This window comes from Penicillium cinerascens (assembly GCF_028974065.1).
Source record: "Penicillium cinerascens strain IBT 15544 chromosome Unknown contig_24_segment0_segment0, whole genome shotgun sequence".
Classification (NCBI taxonomy): Eukaryota; Fungi; Ascomycota; class Eurotiomycetes; order Eurotiales; family Aspergillaceae; genus Penicillium; species Penicillium cinerascens.
This window is the reverse complement of record NW_026695290.1, coordinates 2,495,420-2,512,665: the sequence shown is the minus strand read 5'-3', so window position 1 is coordinate 2,512,665 and position 17,246 is coordinate 2,495,420. Positions and strand designations below refer to the sequence as shown.

Below are 17,246 nucleotides of genomic sequence, written 5' to 3'. Positions count from 1 at the left end.
AGTTACGTAGAGTTTAAAGTCCCAGCGTCTTATCTAGGTGCAGATCGGTGCGGGTCGATCTCGGTCCCGCATATACTGCTTGTCGATCGACCCCGACCCCGCAGATTATCCCCCGTCCAATAGTACACCACTATTACGTAGCTACAATGGAAGAGATTGCATTCGATCAATGCATTATCAAAGAACCACAAGGTAGATGGAGAGGAAAATATGATACAGGTTTGCGCCGGAACCTTTTTCGAGCCCCAGGAGAGTGGAGAGTCAAAAAACACGGAAGAATACAGGTATAGGAAGCAACAACAAAACATTACAAAAAATCCAGGGCCGCGTTTAGGAACGGACGATGCAAAAGATGCGCGAGAAAATCATCACGGAGGATCAGGACGCGTGAGAGTGAGAGACGTGGGAGGCGTTTAGAACATGCCGCCGCCCATGCCACCCATACCGCCCATACCACCCATGCCGCCGGGGGGACCGGCAGGGCCCTTCTCCTCGGGGGCCTCGACGATAGCAACCTCGGTGGTACCGAGCAGGGAGGCGACACCGCTGGCGTCAACCAGGGCAGTGCGGACAACCTTGAGGGGGTCAACGATACCGCTGGCGATCATGTCGACGTACTCGCTCTTGGCGCTGTCGTAGCCGCGGTTGAAGTCCTTGGCGTACTCGTCGGTGAGCTTGCCGACGATGACGCTGCCCTCCAAACCAGCGTTCTCGACGATGGTGCGAGCGGGGCGGGTAATGGCGCTCTTGATGATGCTGACACCGAGCTGCTGGTCGAAGTTGGCGGGCTTAACGTTGTCCAGGCCGTTGGCGGAGGCCTTCAGCAGAGCGGTACCACCACCGGGCAGGATACCCTGCTCGACGGCAGCGCGGGTGGCGTTCAGAGCGTCGACAACACGGTCCTTCTTCTCGCCGACCTCAACCTCGGAGGAACCGCCGACCTTGATGACGGCAACACCGCCGGAGAGCTTCGCAAGACGCTCCTGAAGCTTCTCCTTCTCGTACTCGGAGGTGGTGGGATCAGCCATGACGCCGCGGATCTGCTCGCAGCGCTGGGCGATCATGTCCTTGGTGCCCTCACCGTTGAGGATGATGGTGTCCTCCTTGGTGATGGTGATGGAGCCAGTGGAGCCGAGCATCTCGGGGGTGAGCTTCTCGAGCTTGATATCGAGCTCGTCGGTGAAGACGGTGCCGTTGGTGAGAACAGCCAGGTCACCCAGGATGCTCTTGCGGTTGTCACCGAAACCGGGGGCCTTGACGGCGGCGACCTGGAGCTGACCACGCAGCTTGTTCAAGATGCAGACAGCGAGAGCCTCACCCTCAATGTCCTCGGCGATGATGACCAGGGGGCGGCGGAGGGTGGTGGAGGCCTCAAGGGCGGGGATGATGTCCTGGACGGCGGAGATCTTCTTCTCGGACAGAAGGATCAAAGGCTTCTCAAACTCGACCTTCTGGGACTTGGGGTCGGTGATGAAGTAGGGGGAGGTGTAGCCACGGTCGAAGCGCATACCCTCGGTGACTTCGAGCTCGTCCTCCAGGGTCTTGCCCTCCTTGACGGTGATGACACCCTCCTTGCCGACGCGTTCCATAGCGGTGGAGATGAGCTTGCCGACGTGGGTGTCGCCGTTGGCGGAGATGGTAGCAACCTGGGCGATCTCCTCGCCGGTAGTGATGGGGCGCTTGTTCTGCTCCAGGTACTCAACAACGGCATCAACGGCAGCTTGGATACCGCGGCGCAGATCCATAGGGTTGCAGCCGGCGGCAACGTTCTTCACGGTCTCGGAGAAGATGGCACGGGCCAGAACGGTAGCGGTGGTGGTACCATCACCGGCAAGCTCGTTGGTCTTGGAAGCGACATCCTGGAGGAGCCGGGCACCGAGGTTCTCGAACTTGTCCTGCAGCTGAATAGCCTTGGCGACAGTGACACCGTCTATCGATAGTTAGTCAATCGCTGTCCTGCCGAACAATCGCCAAACAGTACCTACCCTTGGTGATCTTGGGGGAGCCGTAGGGGGAGTCGATCAGAACGTTGCGACCCTTGGGGCCGAGAGTAGAGGTCACGGCCTTGGCGAGAGTGTCAACACCCTTGAGGAGGCTGGCACGAGCCTCAACGCCGAACTTGAGCTCCTGTTTGCGACCAGTCGGGTTAGCATGGAGAACTCCGGAATCGACGGAAGACGCAGTCGACGGGCATCGGGCGCATCATGCCACGGTCAATGGCATGGGATTGGTATCACGCACCTTGTGAGCGAAACGCTGCTGCTGGAGGTTCAAGCCGGTGGAGCGGGAGAAAGGGGCACGCTTCGCGGCGGCCGAGAGGACGTTAGTCCGGGAAGACAGAGCGCGCTGCATGACTGTGAAAACAAGGAAAACGGAAACGGAATTAAAGAATTAAAAAGGAGAAAGACAACCCGGGGATGGAAAATGGGTTGGGGGAGGAAGATGGCAAGTAGAGGAAGTTGGAGATGAAGCCAAAGTCTCGAAAATTTTCCAGGCGCTTCTCCATCCCCAGAGCTTGGCGGCAGAAGCAGCTAGAAGCTCACGTGACATCCCGAGGGCATCGGGCGGCCGGCTATTCACGACAACCGTTTAGGTACGGGGATCATTCACAATGATAGATTATTCTGAAAAAAAAAAAACAGATCCTTTCCCAGTACAGAAGAAACAAATATATAATATCAAACAAATTATAGTATTATTTGCTATATCGCAAGGATGAAACGTTTCAATTATTAGAAGAACCACCCACGGCACGTCCACAGAGACCATTAGATACCGAACCTCCAGCGTATCCTGTGGAAGTGTCGACGGTTCCAATAATTGAAGTTGGAGAGCAGGTGGCGCTATCGAGAATATAACATGTTCCGCTTGCCCAGTAGATGGAAATTCCACAGTTGCTATCTTGTATACAAGAGACACAGCAGTCGTACGCCGAGTTGCCATTACCTGACCTGATAGAGCCTTGGGCGCTCGAAACGGATTCAATGTATTGACCCTCGAAGCTGCCATAGTCCGATGTAAGAGGGCTAGGGGCAACATTGTTGGTCGCGCAGGCGTCGTAGAACGTGGTGGAGGTCGAGACTGTCACAGTATATGTGCTAGTAGTCGTAGTTGTCACAGCGGGCGCCGTCACAGTACTGGAAATCGTAGAAGTCACTGACTCGGTAACGGTCGTGGAAACATCAGCGGGGACAATGGTCGAGGTGGAAGTGATGGTACTGGTAGTATGTTCAGTGGTCATTTGGGGACGCAGCGTCTTTGTGATCGGCTTGCCAACGACAAGGTCGATGATAATGACTTCAATGACAATTTCATGCGTGCATCTGAGGGAATGGGTGTACTTGAAGTCGGCGATATCAAACTTCTGCGAACGATCCTCGAGTAACGAGAGATCGCGCTTAAGCGTTGTGGGTGTTGCGAAAGTATCGACCAACGGGGTGAACCCGTCTGGCGTCGGGATGGTCGAGGTAGATGTCAGAGTTGTGGTAGTGTCAGTAGAAATGGTACTAGTGACAGGATCCAAAGTAGTGGTTGTTGTTTCGGTGTCGATCTCGGTCGAGGTGATCGAGACAACATCGGTACTGGCCGCAGCAGTAACAGAGACGATAGAGGTCACATAGTCGGTCTCGGTCACGGTAACCACAGGAGGGGTTACTGTGGTAGTGGGATGAGTGGTTGAGAAAATAATAACCGGCAGAGGATTGAACCATGTGTTCCGCACAGTTGAGGTCGGAACGTGTCCATGGTAGACCTGGCGACCAAAGCTCGTTTGGTATGAAACTTTGGTCGATGTATGGTGCTGAGTCTCGCGATTGGGCTGATTCACCTTCTTCGGTGCAGCATCTGCTAGACCTAGCAAAGCAACAAAGAATGGAATGACAGTAACAAGCATGATGGCTGCTTTATGTTTGTGGAATGGGTGATGAACATCCTTTGAGCAATCCCCCGCCAGATTTATATACCATGATCAGGAAACCAAAAGGCACAAAAGCCGATCGCTTGGTATTGCCATGAACTACCCGTGAAAACAGGTTCGCGGCGTCTCCGGGAAAGCAGAGGGTTAAGCTTGGTGGCGAAAATTGTGGGGAGATCTAGAGCTGGTTAGTGTACCTGAGTGGCGGTCCTAGCGCCAATAGTCCATATAGGATTTGATGCAAAAGTGCCGACCGCGAGAAGGTCCCGGCCCAGTTTTGGCCGACCGGCACACACTTAGGAGAGTCGAAGCGAAAGCAAGACTCTGATTTGACCTATTGGGTTTTCTTGTTTGCCCCGAAAATGCGCCTGGCGGCCGCGTAAGCCCTTAATTAGACGGGCACCGGAAGTTAAGACCGGACTGACAAGCCCCGTCAGCTTAATTCGCAGTTCGAAAGAACGGAGTGGACTTCGCAAGAATCTGCTGACGCCCAGAGCGGATTTGAGCCGAGTCTCGTTTATTTGCCCCGGATAAAACATCTACCTGACGCACCTGTCGTTGAATCTGTCTCTAATAAGCGAGGGTAAATCCTGCTCGGCGAAAATAAACAAATCTCAAGGAGGCAAAAGCTAAACAAAGCTAAATCGACCAGGATGCGTTATGCAGTGAAGCGTAATGGCTCCCCTCCCAGTAATGAATTCTCATTCAACATTCACCTAGACTGAATTAAGTTTCTACTTCCAATCTTCAGGTGTCAAGATTTGGTTCGTATATTGGATGCATATTGGATGCAAATATTACACAGGGCGGAAGAAGATTAATACAAATTCCTCTAGAGAGTTCTTCGAATCCTGTTCTAATACTTTCAATTCCGAAATAAATTGCTTTAGAGCGAAAACGATACATACTTTCTCCTTGTTTTGAAGCTCACAGGTTCAATTTCAGGATCTATAACTTGTTTAGATTCCTTTCTTTTTCTTTTCCTTAACGAGACTTCACTCGTTACAATTCTGTTTTTTAATCCATGTCGTTCTATCAAATTATGTTAACTCTAACTGTCTTATAGGACTCTAGGTCTATCTGTCTTATGTTTTCGGGCAGGCTGCAGAACCGGTGCATATAGATGGATATCTGCGTTTTCAACGGGTCACATTCCTGGTATCGACGGTACATCGAGCCCGATCAAAGTGGCATTTCTCAACACTGGAGGGAGTATGACTGGAAGCATGTTCCCTAGCGGTGCAGCACAAGGCATTCTTCATGTTCGATCCCAGATGTTGGGAGAGTTCCATGTACGAGTGAGCCTTGTGGATGCCGCGAAGCCATTCGTCTTAGTCAATTCTCGTTCTTTGAAGATGAAAGGCCGGGCTTCTTTGGAGGACTCAAGCCATCCGGGTTTCACCTCCAGGGCAGAAGATATCGGAAGAGAGGGTGCAGTACGCTTTGAACTATCTCAGGACGTGGAGGACGCAGCGCGAGTCAGGGGAACTCCAAAAATGGCCTTCTTGTCTCCAGGCGATGAAGGGCGGGACGAGGATCTGCAAATCCTGTCATTCACCATGGGCAAGCTGCATACTAGTTTCCAGCTAACAGGGGCAGTATGCATAAGCACGGCCATGTCAATCCATGGCACAGTTGCCTGGGAGCTGTCTGGTAGAGGAATGGCGGGTAGAATGCCAAAACACGGAATGGAAATTGGAGGACAAGACACCGCGGCTCCTTTGCTGGTCAAGATTAGAGACCCGGTGAGCGTCATTCACACCAGAACAGTGTTGGGAATAAAAAGAGATGGTTTTGTATATGTTAGCAAAGTCGCGGTTTTCAGGACGGCGCGTCGGCTCTTTGAAGGCAATGTATTTTACAGAGCTCAGAGATGGACAGAGTAGATTGATATTGACATTAGCTTCAAAGAGCTGTTTTTCTCTCACAATAGCTGGTATATTATTCCCTTGGCCAGTAAACATGATCAATTTGTTCATGCCTGCTTTGTGATTTATGTTGATTGAGGCTTCATATGCTACCATGGTACTAGGCTACTCTGAGGGCGGAGGGTAGGTATCTCTCTTAACAAGATCGATATTCTTGGCATATTTTAGTTTTTCTCGGCAGAAATAAGCAAGAAATAAGGGCGATGTCTCTCGTCCATCCACTCGGGATGCTCAGCCACATCCTCTAGCGAGGGAGCCCAATCTTTGAAACCCGTCAAAGTGAAGCCGCTCTCCAAGAGAAGATTCACGTATGTTTCCACAGTTCGATGGTATTTCTTGATACCGTCAACTCCAAGCCAGCTAGTCTTCCGCCACCCTTCATCACTGTAGCAATTCAAGGGCCATATCGTCCGTTCCTGGTCACCATCTTCAAGAGTTTTCCAGCTTGGTCCTGGGCGAATAGGCGCCGAATAAATAGGGTGCTCGACCGAGAATACCAATTTTCCACCTTTTTCAAGAGAAGAATGGATTTCTCGATAGAGCCTTGCCAAATCCTCAACGTAATGGAATGTCAGAGAACTATAGACAAGGTTAAATGACCCTCTTCCTCGGTTGTCGCTGAAGGAAATTGACTCGATGTCTCCTGTTTCAAAAACGATTTCCGTAATAGAGCTCGAGTTGAGATGAGATTGACTGTCTTTGATATCGGTTTCGAATTGCTTTGCTCGACAAATCATGTTTTGGGAAATATCCACTGCTTGGACGTAGGCAGCGCCGTTGTCCCGGGCCCATCGCGCGAACCATCCATACCCGCAGCCTAGATCAAGAACACGATGTCCTTCGAGGGCCCGAACTGAGTTGCTCAAAGGCAATTTGCCGCCGAGAACCATGTGTCGAAGCTCAGGCCATTCTGGCGCCGCTGACAGACCGTGTTGCGAACGAGGAAGGGTTCCGTAAGCGGAAAAAAAGGCAGAGTCATCGTAGATATTTTGAGCTTGTGAGGCCATAGTAGCAGAATAAAATTTTCTCGGATTCGTGACTCGCGGGGAGCTGGAGGGAGGGACTTGTAAAATTAAATTTCAAGTGAGTGTCGGTATTAGCCGACATGTAGTTTCCGTATTGGGTCCCCGATAAGTGACCACCGAGACAGGAGACCCGACACCCAATTGACTTCTTGTGGCCCACAAGTCCCAGAAGAGTGGGTCAGACATGCCGGACAGTGTCTTTTTAACGGCGAAAGTACCTTGGCAGTTTTGTCCCCAAACCAGCGTCAAAAGTTAGGAGAAAAAGGGATTCATCACGAGACGTTTGGCGTGCGATGAAAGCTTACAAGTCAAACACACATATTTAACTTTTGAATAATCACTTTGTATTTCATTATTTATGCGCTATGCGCTATGCGCATGCACGATTGGCATCAGCTTCCTAGTGTCATCGTCGGTCGAGTCACCTGGTAAGCGTCGTCCGAAACATGCAGATATGCAAGAGAAAAATGTCCATGGGATTAGAAGAAATCGAAGGAAGACCTGGACCTGCCTATTTCAAATTCAAATTGCAAAATGGAAAGACACACGAGCGAGGCTGAAATTAACGATACAACAGGTCGTGGGCCAGTTGAGGGCAGTCATTGTAACATGACCCCACGAAGAGTTGCCTCATTGCATCTACATCACTGCTGTCCAGAAGGAATTGAAGGGAGATCTGAAAATTTCACAGATCAGAATCTCAAAGTTGAGAAGACGCACGAGTGACGTTGAAGTAACGGAACAAGAAGGTCGTGGGCCAGCTGAGGGCAGTCACTGGAAAATGACCCCACGACGAGTCGCCTAATTGCATTCACATCACTGCTCACCGCCGTCTTCATTGAGGTATTGATAGATGTCCTCCGAAAGCGTGCCTTTCATTTCTAATAACCCCTCAGGGTCTTCCAGAAACTCGTCCATGAAGTCATCGGACATTTCCATGTCCGAGGACCGCTCAACGTATTGGCTCGGGCTGTGAAGTCCCATCGAGCCCATGAATATCTTGGGGTCAATATACTGCCGGCGAGTTTCCTCTAGCTGAGATGCCCGAGACTGGGATTCCCGCGGCCGACGTGTCTGGAATTCTGATCTCGGCGCCTCGAAGTCGAACGGGCTATTCCGGTGCCCTCTGTTCTGGATCGATCTGCTCGGGACCGGGCTGCTATGAAGCGGGGTGCTCGGCATCTGAGTATTCACATCCACGAACGGGCTTTTATCGAGAAGAAGATTGCGGAGAGTCTGCTGCCGACTCCGCACAAGCGTATCACGATGAGCCGTACCTTCAGATCCAGTGTGACGAGGAGAGAGCTGCTGCTGCTGCTGCCAGCCTTGTATGTATGCCTCATTAGGAGACATGTTTTCAGAGCCTCCTAGATGAGGGGAGGGCGGCTGCGCCCAATTCTGGGTGTAAATCTCGAGGCGAGTCATGCCCTCGGGGCTGAGACGGGTTTCGGACTTGACGGTAGGGTAAGAGAGAATGCGTGTGCCTGGCTGGCCGGGGTGCTGAGCCGGGTGTGACATGCCCATTTGAGCTGGCCGCTGCCAGGCAGGTGGAGGAGGAGGATATTTCGGATTCGCAGAATCACCAAGGGCATAGGAAATGATAGACTGGGCATCTTCCTGCACGGCCTCTTCCATTTTGGCATCCTGAAGTTTGAGTCCAAGAAGAAAGGACTTCTTGACCTGAAATCGAACGATGCACGTCCTCTTCTGGATGTAATCTTTCTTGCCGCTATAGCGAGCCTTCCGAAGAGAAACGAATGAATCAGAGTCAGAACCATCGGAAGCGGACCTACGGGAGTAAGCATCTTGCTCATGTCCAAAACTGAGGAAATCGGCACCAGCGCACTGGACGTCACTGTCAGCAAAGCCTTCACCCTTCCCAATTTTGCGAGCAGTATTGATCCCATTTTTATCATGGGAAAATCTGGTCTGCTTCGCCCTCTTGGGAGCCCTCAGAGTGCCATATTCCGCATCATCAGTATCACTCTGAGAAACGAACAAATCCGAATCGTCATCATCTGCGGCCTTGCGCTTTTTGTTGGTTTTATTGTTTGTAGACCGACGCAGGGGAGGTGGAACAGCCTTCTTCTCGGTAATGCGACGGAGGCGTAGCTTGGTCAGGTGCTGTACGATGGCCCCCTCGGTGAACTTTTCGCCCATCATGGTAGCGACCCTCTCCCAAGGAATCTTGACTCCAGCCTTGTTGCACGCAGCCTGCACAGTCAACAAGAGCTGAACATCGAGATCAGCTGTTAATTGCAATTAGCATTGGCCAGCATGGGATCGCGATCGGGAACAGAGGAATGTGATACAATCCAAGACGAAATACGACTGGGTGCATCTCAGATCTCTACCCCAGTACTGGATTGATTTTGACCTTACCATCCCATCGGACAAGCTTCCGGCCTTTGGAACTCGATCCCTTTCTCCCTTTAGGCTTGAATTGTCCAGTCATGTTGGCATCGATACTGCGCCTGCCATCCATTGTGACGGGTAGGCACGGTACTAGGTGTTGCTCTGGTAAAATGGTCAGTAAAATGTTCCTCGACATTGCCCTGGTATTAGTTCTGGCAGCGATAGTCCGCAGACTCGGGGCCAGGCCGTGGAATGGTTCTGGACATGAATCCATCCTTGGCTTACAAGATATAGCATGGAGGAAGCTTTAGTTGTCAGTCTCGGGCTTGGAAATAACACGGGTAAAGAAAAAAGTGAGGGAAAGGAAGTCTTGCACTTGGGACGACAACACCGCGAGGTCGCGACGACACTGTCTGCACCGCTTCCGTCAGAGAGGATTTTGATCAAGCCGGAGTATAAAGTTCTTGAGAAGAGAAGAGCGGGCCTGTCCAAGCACGACTATGCGGGCTTTGGTGCAGATGTTACAGAATCGTCGCCCCAAACGCACGCCTGTTCTCTTCCGGAAGCCCCAGACACAGAAGAAGTGATGGAAACAAAAAGACACCTGCCACAGATGGAATCAGTGGTACTCACAATGATAATTATTGGCCCACAGGCACAGAAGACGGAAATTGCAAAAGCCAGAGGATGGGAAAGAGGAAGGGTTGGAAATGGAAGTGGAAGATGGAACTCAAGAAGGCCGGTACATCCCACCAAGGCTCTAACCCAAGCAAAAATGGACATGCGACTGACCCGATTGATTTCGACTTCGACTGCCTTGACAGTTTCAAAAGGAAGCCTTGGAGATGGCCTAATGCAGGTGACCCTACGACGGAGGAAATAGAAGGCCGTTAGCCTTCCCCATACCAAATTAGTTTCACATGGACAGTGCCCTATAGGATTGTCTGATACCAGAAATAAGATTCTCAAGCCATCTAGTGAATACTTTTTCGTGACAATTCACTGGATGCCCCTATCATTTTGCAGCGACTCCGAGTAGTACGCGAGCTGCGTCTGCCCGGGTAAAATAAGGTTGCATAAATGCACCCCTGTCCATTGTGAGCTACAGTACGCCACAATATTAAGATCATAGGATTGATAGGATTGATATGATCAAACCAGGCCCCGATCCCATTAACTTCTAGAGTTGCGCTGCCTGCCAGTGCCCGCACGCGTTCTGCGATTCCATTCCTAGCTAAGACTAGAAATATCAGGAAGTTCGTGAAGCTGGGGATGAGACAGGACGCTTCCATCTGACCTTGATTGCGTGATTTGTAATGATGCAAAAATATTTCCGACAAGGTGGGCTGTCGAAATTTGGTGGGCAAGTGCAAGGACGATTAACCTCCCAAGCTCTGTCAGGTGACAGGAGGGCGATCAAGTCACCTGACCAAATCAAATCTTCATCACGTGACTCAACATCCCGACTCTCCGGCTCGAATGCTTCCAAACTCACCCGAGCCGTTTTCACCCCCTTCAATCGAACCACCTCTACCCACCACCTTTCACAATGACTGCCGCCTGGAAAGCCGCCGGTTTGACGTACGTTGTCACCGCTCATTTAACTCGATAATTGCTCACCCCGAACTAGCTACAACCGCTACTTGGCCATTGCCGCCCGTGCCGTGCGCCGGTCTCTCAAGGAGACTCCCCGCCTGAACGCCGAGCGCCGCGGTCAGATGGACCTCCGTTTCGCCAAGTGGACTGTGAGTGAAAGAGCTTGAACACCAAGATTGGGCCGATGGAGACTGATGAAACATTGTGATCATAGGACGGCAAGCAGGGTGACGTTCAGTCGCTCGCCAAGGCCAACACCGAAGCCATTGCTGCCCAGGCCGAGAAATAGACGAAAAGCGCCATACCCCGAGCGATGCAGTCAACATGAACGAATCATGTTGGGAGATGTGACGGACCCGGGCGTGGAACGGACACGAGCGAGGATTTGGACCTCCCGGGGAAGCATTGAACTTTTTGTACATGTGTAGCAATACAGGTCTGTCTGGAACGGACAGACCTCAGAAATCGCACTCGTCTTTCGTATTACAAACAAGCTGTGAATATCGCGAATGTCCGTAATGAAGTAGAAGTTCGGTGGCAGCCACACGTCAGAGGGCCCGTTGTGCTAGCCCAGCCCGCAAGTGCTTTTTCCGCCCTGTCCCCGGCCCACCCCTCGATCCCCGTCACTCCTCAACCTCGACCGAGTTGCTTCGATTCGACGTATTTTGTTCCATGAGAAGACCCGGCAGCAGATTGCAGAGCCTCAAATCTCTGTGCGATGCTGCCGAATAACGAGGTTCGCGTGCCCCCTCCGCGGGCTGCACAGTCCGCCCCGCGCAACATCACCGCCGAGTTCACGGCGGCCGCTTCGAGTAAGCTTCGCCATTCTCAACTATTGATTCCGATCTAACCGTTCTTTCCCGCTGGTAGAATTACGCACCGGTCAGCTTGTCAAGGATGAATACTTCACGCTGTTCGAGAGCGTGGGTGCATTGGAGGTACGACCATGTCACACCGGGATGCGAATCATGCGGAAGCTGACGATGGTGTGAATTATGGTAGATTATGGACTCCAAGATGGACAGTGGCTACATTGCCCCGGGCGAGAACCATGCGCAGGCGCTGGAGGACGATTACGATGTGCGACGAGACTTGACACCCGAGCAGGTGCTGGGCTTGATGGATCAGCTGCTTTGCCATGAGGCGCGTGCTTAATGCCCCTGTGATAGGAACGTTTGCTGATAGGCCTACAGATGGCATGGCATATGGGCCACCCTCTCTCACAAACCCTCTTTACCTCGATATACATCGACAAATTGTTGTGGCCGGTGCCAAGGACCATCGAGGACGCCCGGTTTGATCGCGCGCCAAGTGACAACCCCCTCATCAGCATTGTTCTCCGGGCGTATTGTCTTGGGTTAATCAAGGCTTGTGACTATGTTCATGCTCGGATTGTGACCGAGTACTTTTACGAGGTATGTTGGATCTGCGTGGTGGTTGGACCCTACTAACGGCATTTGTTGCGCAGGAGGAGGACTTTGTCGGTCAATTATACAACCGCAATCTGCTATCTCTATTCGAATCATCTCACTTCTACCGCCTGCTGGACCAGGCGATCGCTTGGGTGGATGCTGAAACGGAGATGGATCAAGGCCTGCGAGACGGCATTCGGTGCAGGCTATTGTTTCGCCGCGAGTTTTTGTCCGCCTTGGACCAGGATCTTGAGGTCCTCGATACCAGATCAACAGACAATTTCTCATCGTGCTTGTCCCACCTGGCTGCTCTGACCGAGTCCGTGTCTCTTGGAAAGGAAGTGCCAGAGGCATTCAGTATGAAGATTCAGCGGAAGCTTGCCAGCACCGTGCCGCCTCGACCGATTGTCAATATCAGCTCCAAGGATGCACTCGCTCATATGAAACGACTCTGCCAAGACGCCATCGATATGCAGCAGATCCTGGACTACACGGGTCCGAGTAACTTCAAGGTAGGTTGATTGAAATTCCACCGTGTGCAGTCTTACTAATTTTGAATTCAGACTGCCATCTGGACCCTGTTGTCCCGAAAGCCTCAGCCCTCGGTCTATATTCGATGTTTGCTTCAGGCGCTGATAGTGAGCGATATGACCATCTTGGGAGCGGTATCCGTCAAGCAATTTCTTTACGACGACCTTGCGGAGCTTGTATTGCCCGCGAACTTGTTGCTTGCCGCGAACACAGACGATGTGGAGTTGCCGACGGACCCTCGGTTCCAAATTGCCCAGCAGATGGATGCTTTCGTGAGACGATTCGCCCAGCCATTTGTCGACACGGTGCGATCGGCTTGCTTGAACCGATGCCGCGTCCGTAGAATTCTCTGTCACGCCGTTGTTGAGTGGGACAACCTGCAAATGGAGGTACGACAGACACAACCATCATAATAAAGATGACAAGCTGACCTGTGCAGGCTGAGGATATCGATCTCCAAATTCAACCCCTGAGCAGAGAGCCAGGACTGCAGGTCCAGGGCGAAGAACCTACCTTTTCTTTCCCGCTGAGTAGTTGGGCCTATCACCAGAAACTCACCCAACTTCGGCAGATCCTCCAGATGGGGTTCGAGCTTTCGATCTACTCCCCCGAAGAACTCCCAGGCATGTACTGGTATCTGTCTCACATCTGCTCCGCACACCTTGGCCATGTGGATCGAATCCGAACGTTCATCGTGGCGGCTCGAAAGCGAGATCTCGTGATGACCAACAACCGCGAGAGCAATGCCACCGAAAAATCGGTCGCCTTCCACAAATCATTCCGCATTCTGGAGCGACTGACCACTCACCTCATTGCGGTCGATGCCTTTGCGATCGCCCTACACTCATTGTACGTGTTGCTGGCCCGGCACAAGGTGCTGCCGTCTGCCTCGGGTCCGGAGGCATACTCTACGGATAAGCTTCGTTATGAACTCCGAATGAAACCATTCATCCCGATCTCTCTGCCCGAGCTTGTTCCTTACGAGGAGTACCAGCGCGAAGCTACCTTGGAAGGAGACACCGATGCGACCATCCTCGATCGCGCCTCGAAGGCGATCACGGAGGCACGCAAAGCTTGGGAAGCGACGCTGACCCACGGTGCTTTTATTGAGGGCCCTTCCACAGTTAACGGAAGCGCGCCAAATGCCATTGAGGAGGATTGGAAGCGCGACATCAAAGACACGATGCGTGCATGCATCGGGGCAAGCATTGCTATTGAGACGGTGAAAAGGGTGATCGCGGGGGACTCGTCGGCAGAGAAGCTGCAGGTGACGATCCCGGAGATCGGCTCGAAGACGCACTGGCATGACTGGTGGATCGTGCCACAGGTTTCCGAGAAGAAAAAGGACTCGTGACGGGTTTTATGCATCAGGACTAGGTATATCCAGAATCTAGTATCTAGTATCCTCCTCCCTAGGTGGACAATTGCATGGAGTTTCTCCTCTCCCCAGTCAGGTATTCCAAGGATCCCCTTATGTGCCGAGACTAGAGGTGAAGAAACCGCAATATCTTAAACGGAGTCTATGATTAGTGCACGAGAGTGGAGAAAGTCCGTTGACAGGATCAGGCCAGGGTCTCCGCACACACAACAGCGACCGCTTCTGGCGCGTGAACCAGGGAACGCCGGTGTCGGATGAGATCATCCATTTTCGAACCTTACGGAGCTTCCGTTGACCGTTGAAAACCAAACCTTACAGGATCCCACGACGTGATCGGCGCATTGATTCCAAGCCGGCACCGAGATCTCAGATCGTTCCCCAGACTCGAGTTCACGGACCGCTGATAAACTCATACGCCACGCAGCTCGCTTAGAACTCGACCTACCGTCCTAATCGACTTGACTCCGTTGTCAACGGTCTCCTGCAGCGCCGATCTTCCTATGCCTCAGTTCCTCTCCGACCCATTCCCAGCTTTCGCGGGGTGAAGCGCTGAAAAAAATGCCCACGTATCCCGTTCGCCGCCGACCGCGCGAGTGCAAGACCTGTCTGCCCTGTCGCGCCAGCAAAGTTCGCTGCGACCGCAACGTCCCCTGCACCAATTGCGTTAAGCGCAACTTCACCTGTTCTTACGGTCGCCCGCCGTCCTCGAAACATCCTATATCCTCAGCCTCGATAACCGCTTCCTCCACGCCGCAATCTTCTTTTGTCTCCACGGCGATCCCCCCGGCCTACTACCCGCCCCCGCGCGATACCGATGACGCTGCCAACGGGCCGTCTACGGCCAGCCCCAACTCAGATTTACCCGAGGTCATCGACATCTCGCAGAGCGAGTGGGATGATATCAATAACAAGATGGTCGCTATGGAGCAGATCCTCGGCAGTCTCCATTCGCTCTTTAACTCGCATTCTTCCCGCAAACGATATGACCAGGCCGCGGATCGGAAAGATTCCACACGGTCAGAAGGTGTCTATGGCTCGAATATGTTGAAAACCGGTGCCGTCCATCTAGGGTCACGGTCAGCTCTGGTGGACATCTTAAATCAATCCAAGGGATCGGAGGACACAGCGCAGGCGCTGCCCCAGGAGGATCTGCTTGCTGAACTCGCTCTCGGTAACGAGTCGGCCGCGTACCCGTTCGTTGATCTTTGGTCCTCTGATCCCTACACGTTTAATATTGCCGGAGTGTGTTCAGTGCTCCCGGAGGATGGACAATGCCAACAGTAAGCACGGATTATTTGAAACGAGGCGGTGTATGCTGATGACGGCTTAGGTTTCTGGGATTCTATAAAGAAATAGGCGCCGTGTTGTATCCGGTATTACCGGATCTCGACCAGCTTGAGCGAAAGGCGAACCGTTTACTGGAGGGGAGGCGACGGGCTGGAGGTGTCTATAAACCAGATATTAACGGATTAGTCAAGCCGTTCGGCATAGATTTGCCTTTTTTCAGTCTGTACTTTGCGGTGCTTGCCTCGGGGTGCCAGTTGTCGGATATTCCAGAAAAAGACCGCGAATTGACGTCGTGGATATACGGTATGTCGTCTGCGGCAGATTCAAAACATCATGCTGACTCCTCGCCCAGTCTCTTGTGCATACCAGTGTTTGCGGATGTTGAACTATGTCTCGCAACCCACCGTCGAGGTCATCCAGATCCTTCTCATCATTAGCAATGTCCTTTCATATAACATGAATGCCGGTGCATCATATACCTTGCTTGGTAAGTTTGGGGAAGCTCTGCCACCGAAACCCCTGTTAACCCACACCGCAGGTATGACGGAGCGAATGTGTCTCGTTCTCGGACTCCATGTTGAATCCACCGGACTTTCACTTGCAGAACAGGCTATTAGAAGGCGCGTCTGGTGGGCGATGGCCTTTCAGAACAGCCATTTCTCGCTCGCCTATGATCGACCATCTATCACAATGGTCAGCCAACCCGAAATACCCTTTGAACCCAAGTCCATGCCGGGCCATCGGACCTACTTTGAGACTCTGTGCCGCGTCGTGTCTCTCTCCTTGGAAGTACTGCGCTCGCGTATGGACCCAAGCTCGCCACAACCACGATTCCACGACATTCGGGAGTACAAGCAGCGCGTACATCGCATGCTCGCAGAAGCCACACCCCATCTGCGCCACCGCGAGCGATGCCGAACGCTAGCCGAGCACATTGAGAGAACTGAACTGCGCTTGCACTCCTCTTACCTCCTTTCAGTGCTGGGCCGTGTATCATTAGACCCACTCTCGCATTTGGATGACACGCGTCGAGCCCTGATCCGTGAAGACTGTATCAATAGCTTGGGCGACACGATTGACGCATTTGTCGAACTGCACGAAATCAACTCCCACTGCTCTCGGTCATGGATCAGTTTACAGAGATCCATCGCATCGGCCTTCCTGTTAATTGCCAATGACGACGGCGCGCAAAAGTGGGAGCTCATCGACCGACTGGAGCGGGTCCTGGCCGCCCACGTCTATGAAGATGGAGACGTCAGACACAACAACCGCACCGACTCCGCGAAGCACCTGTCCTCGTCGCTCCGTGCGCTGCGGGAGATCCGCGAGGCATTCCGTGCGCACAGAGCCGGGCAGGCTGTATCCTCACCACTTAACCTGCCGTCCCCGCCGTCAGTTGACAGTCCCGAGGTATCGGTGACCATGGCGACTGCTGATAGCTCGATGCTGCCATTCGATGATTGGAGTATGCGGAATATCTTAGGCCGGGTCTCGGATGTCATGCTGTTCCCAAGTATGAGCGAACGCCCAGTCCCCGGAATGTGAGAATGATCCCATCTTGTCGCAAAGCGCCGGAGTTGCTTTGGGTGGAGAGAAGTCGAGATTCTACTCTCTGTATATAGGACTCTCCATGGTACTGGCCAGGCAGTGCGGTCTATACACCATAATACACACTCTGTAACATATTAGCCCGTTTTCGACCTGATTTTTTCCAAGTCGTATGGAAGTTCGTATGCAAGTTTCTGACCCTGGAGCATGTAACTTATTTCATCACACTGCAAATGAGATATTTATCTCTTCACGCCTCGAAAACCGAAGTCG

The 17,246-nt window shown here is 52.3% G+C and overlaps 7 protein-coding genes across 7 annotated transcripts; 3 read left to right on the top strand and 4 right to left on the bottom strand.

Annotated features, from left to right (window-relative positions):
• Positions 1 to 413: 413 nt before the first annotated feature.
• hsp60 (chaperone ATPase HSP60) lies at positions 414 to 2,352 on the bottom strand (the record flags this gene model as incomplete). Its single annotated transcript, XM_058451109.1, has 3 exons — positions 414 to 1,930; positions 1,986 to 2,127; positions 2,242 to 2,352. The coding sequence occupies 3 exons, from the start codon at positions 2,350 to 2,352 to the stop codon at positions 414 to 416; spliced, it is 1,770 nt and encodes a 589-aa protein (XP_058310571.1).
• Positions 2,353 to 2,725: 373 nt separating this feature from the next.
• Positions 2,726 to 3,892, bottom strand: N7498_004046 (uncharacterized protein; the record flags this gene model as incomplete). Its single annotated transcript, XM_058451108.1, has 1 exon — positions 2,726 to 3,892. One exon carries the CDS (start codon positions 3,890 to 3,892, stop codon positions 2,726 to 2,728), a length of 1,167 nt encoding a protein of 388 aa, XP_058310570.1.
• A 2,113-nt stretch (positions 3,893 to 6,005) lies between these two features.
• N7498_004045 (class I SAM-dependent methyltransferase) lies at positions 6,006 to 6,848 on the bottom strand (the record flags this gene model as incomplete). Its single annotated transcript, XM_058451107.1, has 1 exon — positions 6,006 to 6,848. The coding sequence occupies one exon, from the start codon at positions 6,846 to 6,848 to the stop codon at positions 6,006 to 6,008; it is 843 nt and encodes a 280-aa protein (XP_058310569.1).
• An 834-nt stretch (positions 6,849 to 7,682) lies between these two features.
• N7498_004044 (uncharacterized protein) lies at positions 7,683 to 9,351 on the bottom strand (the record flags this gene model as incomplete). The annotated part of the gene is made up of 2 exons (XM_058451106.1): positions 7,683 to 9,115; positions 9,249 to 9,351. 2 exons carry the CDS (start codon positions 9,349 to 9,351, stop codon positions 7,683 to 7,685), a joined length of 1,536 nt encoding a protein of 511 aa, XP_058310568.1.
• A 1,325-nt stretch (positions 9,352 to 10,676) lies between these two features.
• N7498_004043 (ATP synthase subunit epsilon family protein) lies at positions 10,677 to 11,310 on the top strand. Its single transcript, XM_058451105.1, has 3 exons — positions 10,677 to 10,802; positions 10,852 to 10,966; positions 11,032 to 11,310. The coding sequence occupies exons 1-3, from the start codon at positions 10,771 to 10,773 to the stop codon at positions 11,104 to 11,106; spliced, it is 222 nt and encodes a 73-aa protein (XP_058310567.1). The 5' UTR covers positions 10,677 to 10,770; the 3' UTR covers positions 11,107 to 11,310.
• Positions 11,311 to 11,535: 225 nt separating this feature from the next.
• Positions 11,536 to 14,114, top strand: N7498_004042 (N-alpha-acetyltransferase 35, NatC auxiliary subunit; the record flags this gene model as incomplete). Its single annotated transcript, XM_058451104.1, has 7 exons — positions 11,536 to 11,629; positions 11,688 to 11,755; positions 11,820 to 11,960; positions 12,011 to 12,232; positions 12,286 to 12,741; positions 12,793 to 13,149; positions 13,200 to 14,114. The coding sequence occupies 7 exons, from the start codon at positions 11,536 to 11,538 to the stop codon at positions 14,112 to 14,114; spliced, it is 2,253 nt and encodes a 750-aa protein (XP_058310566.1).
• Positions 14,115 to 14,696: 582 nt separating this feature from the next.
• N7498_004041 (uncharacterized protein) lies at positions 14,697 to 16,970 on the top strand (the record flags this gene model as incomplete). Its single annotated transcript, XM_058451103.1, has 4 exons — positions 14,697 to 15,418; positions 15,469 to 15,728; positions 15,778 to 15,912; positions 15,964 to 16,970. The coding sequence occupies 4 exons, from the start codon at positions 14,697 to 14,699 to the stop codon at positions 16,968 to 16,970; spliced, it is 2,124 nt and encodes a 707-aa protein (XP_058310565.1).
• Between the last annotated feature and the right edge of the window lie 276 nt (positions 16,971 to 17,246).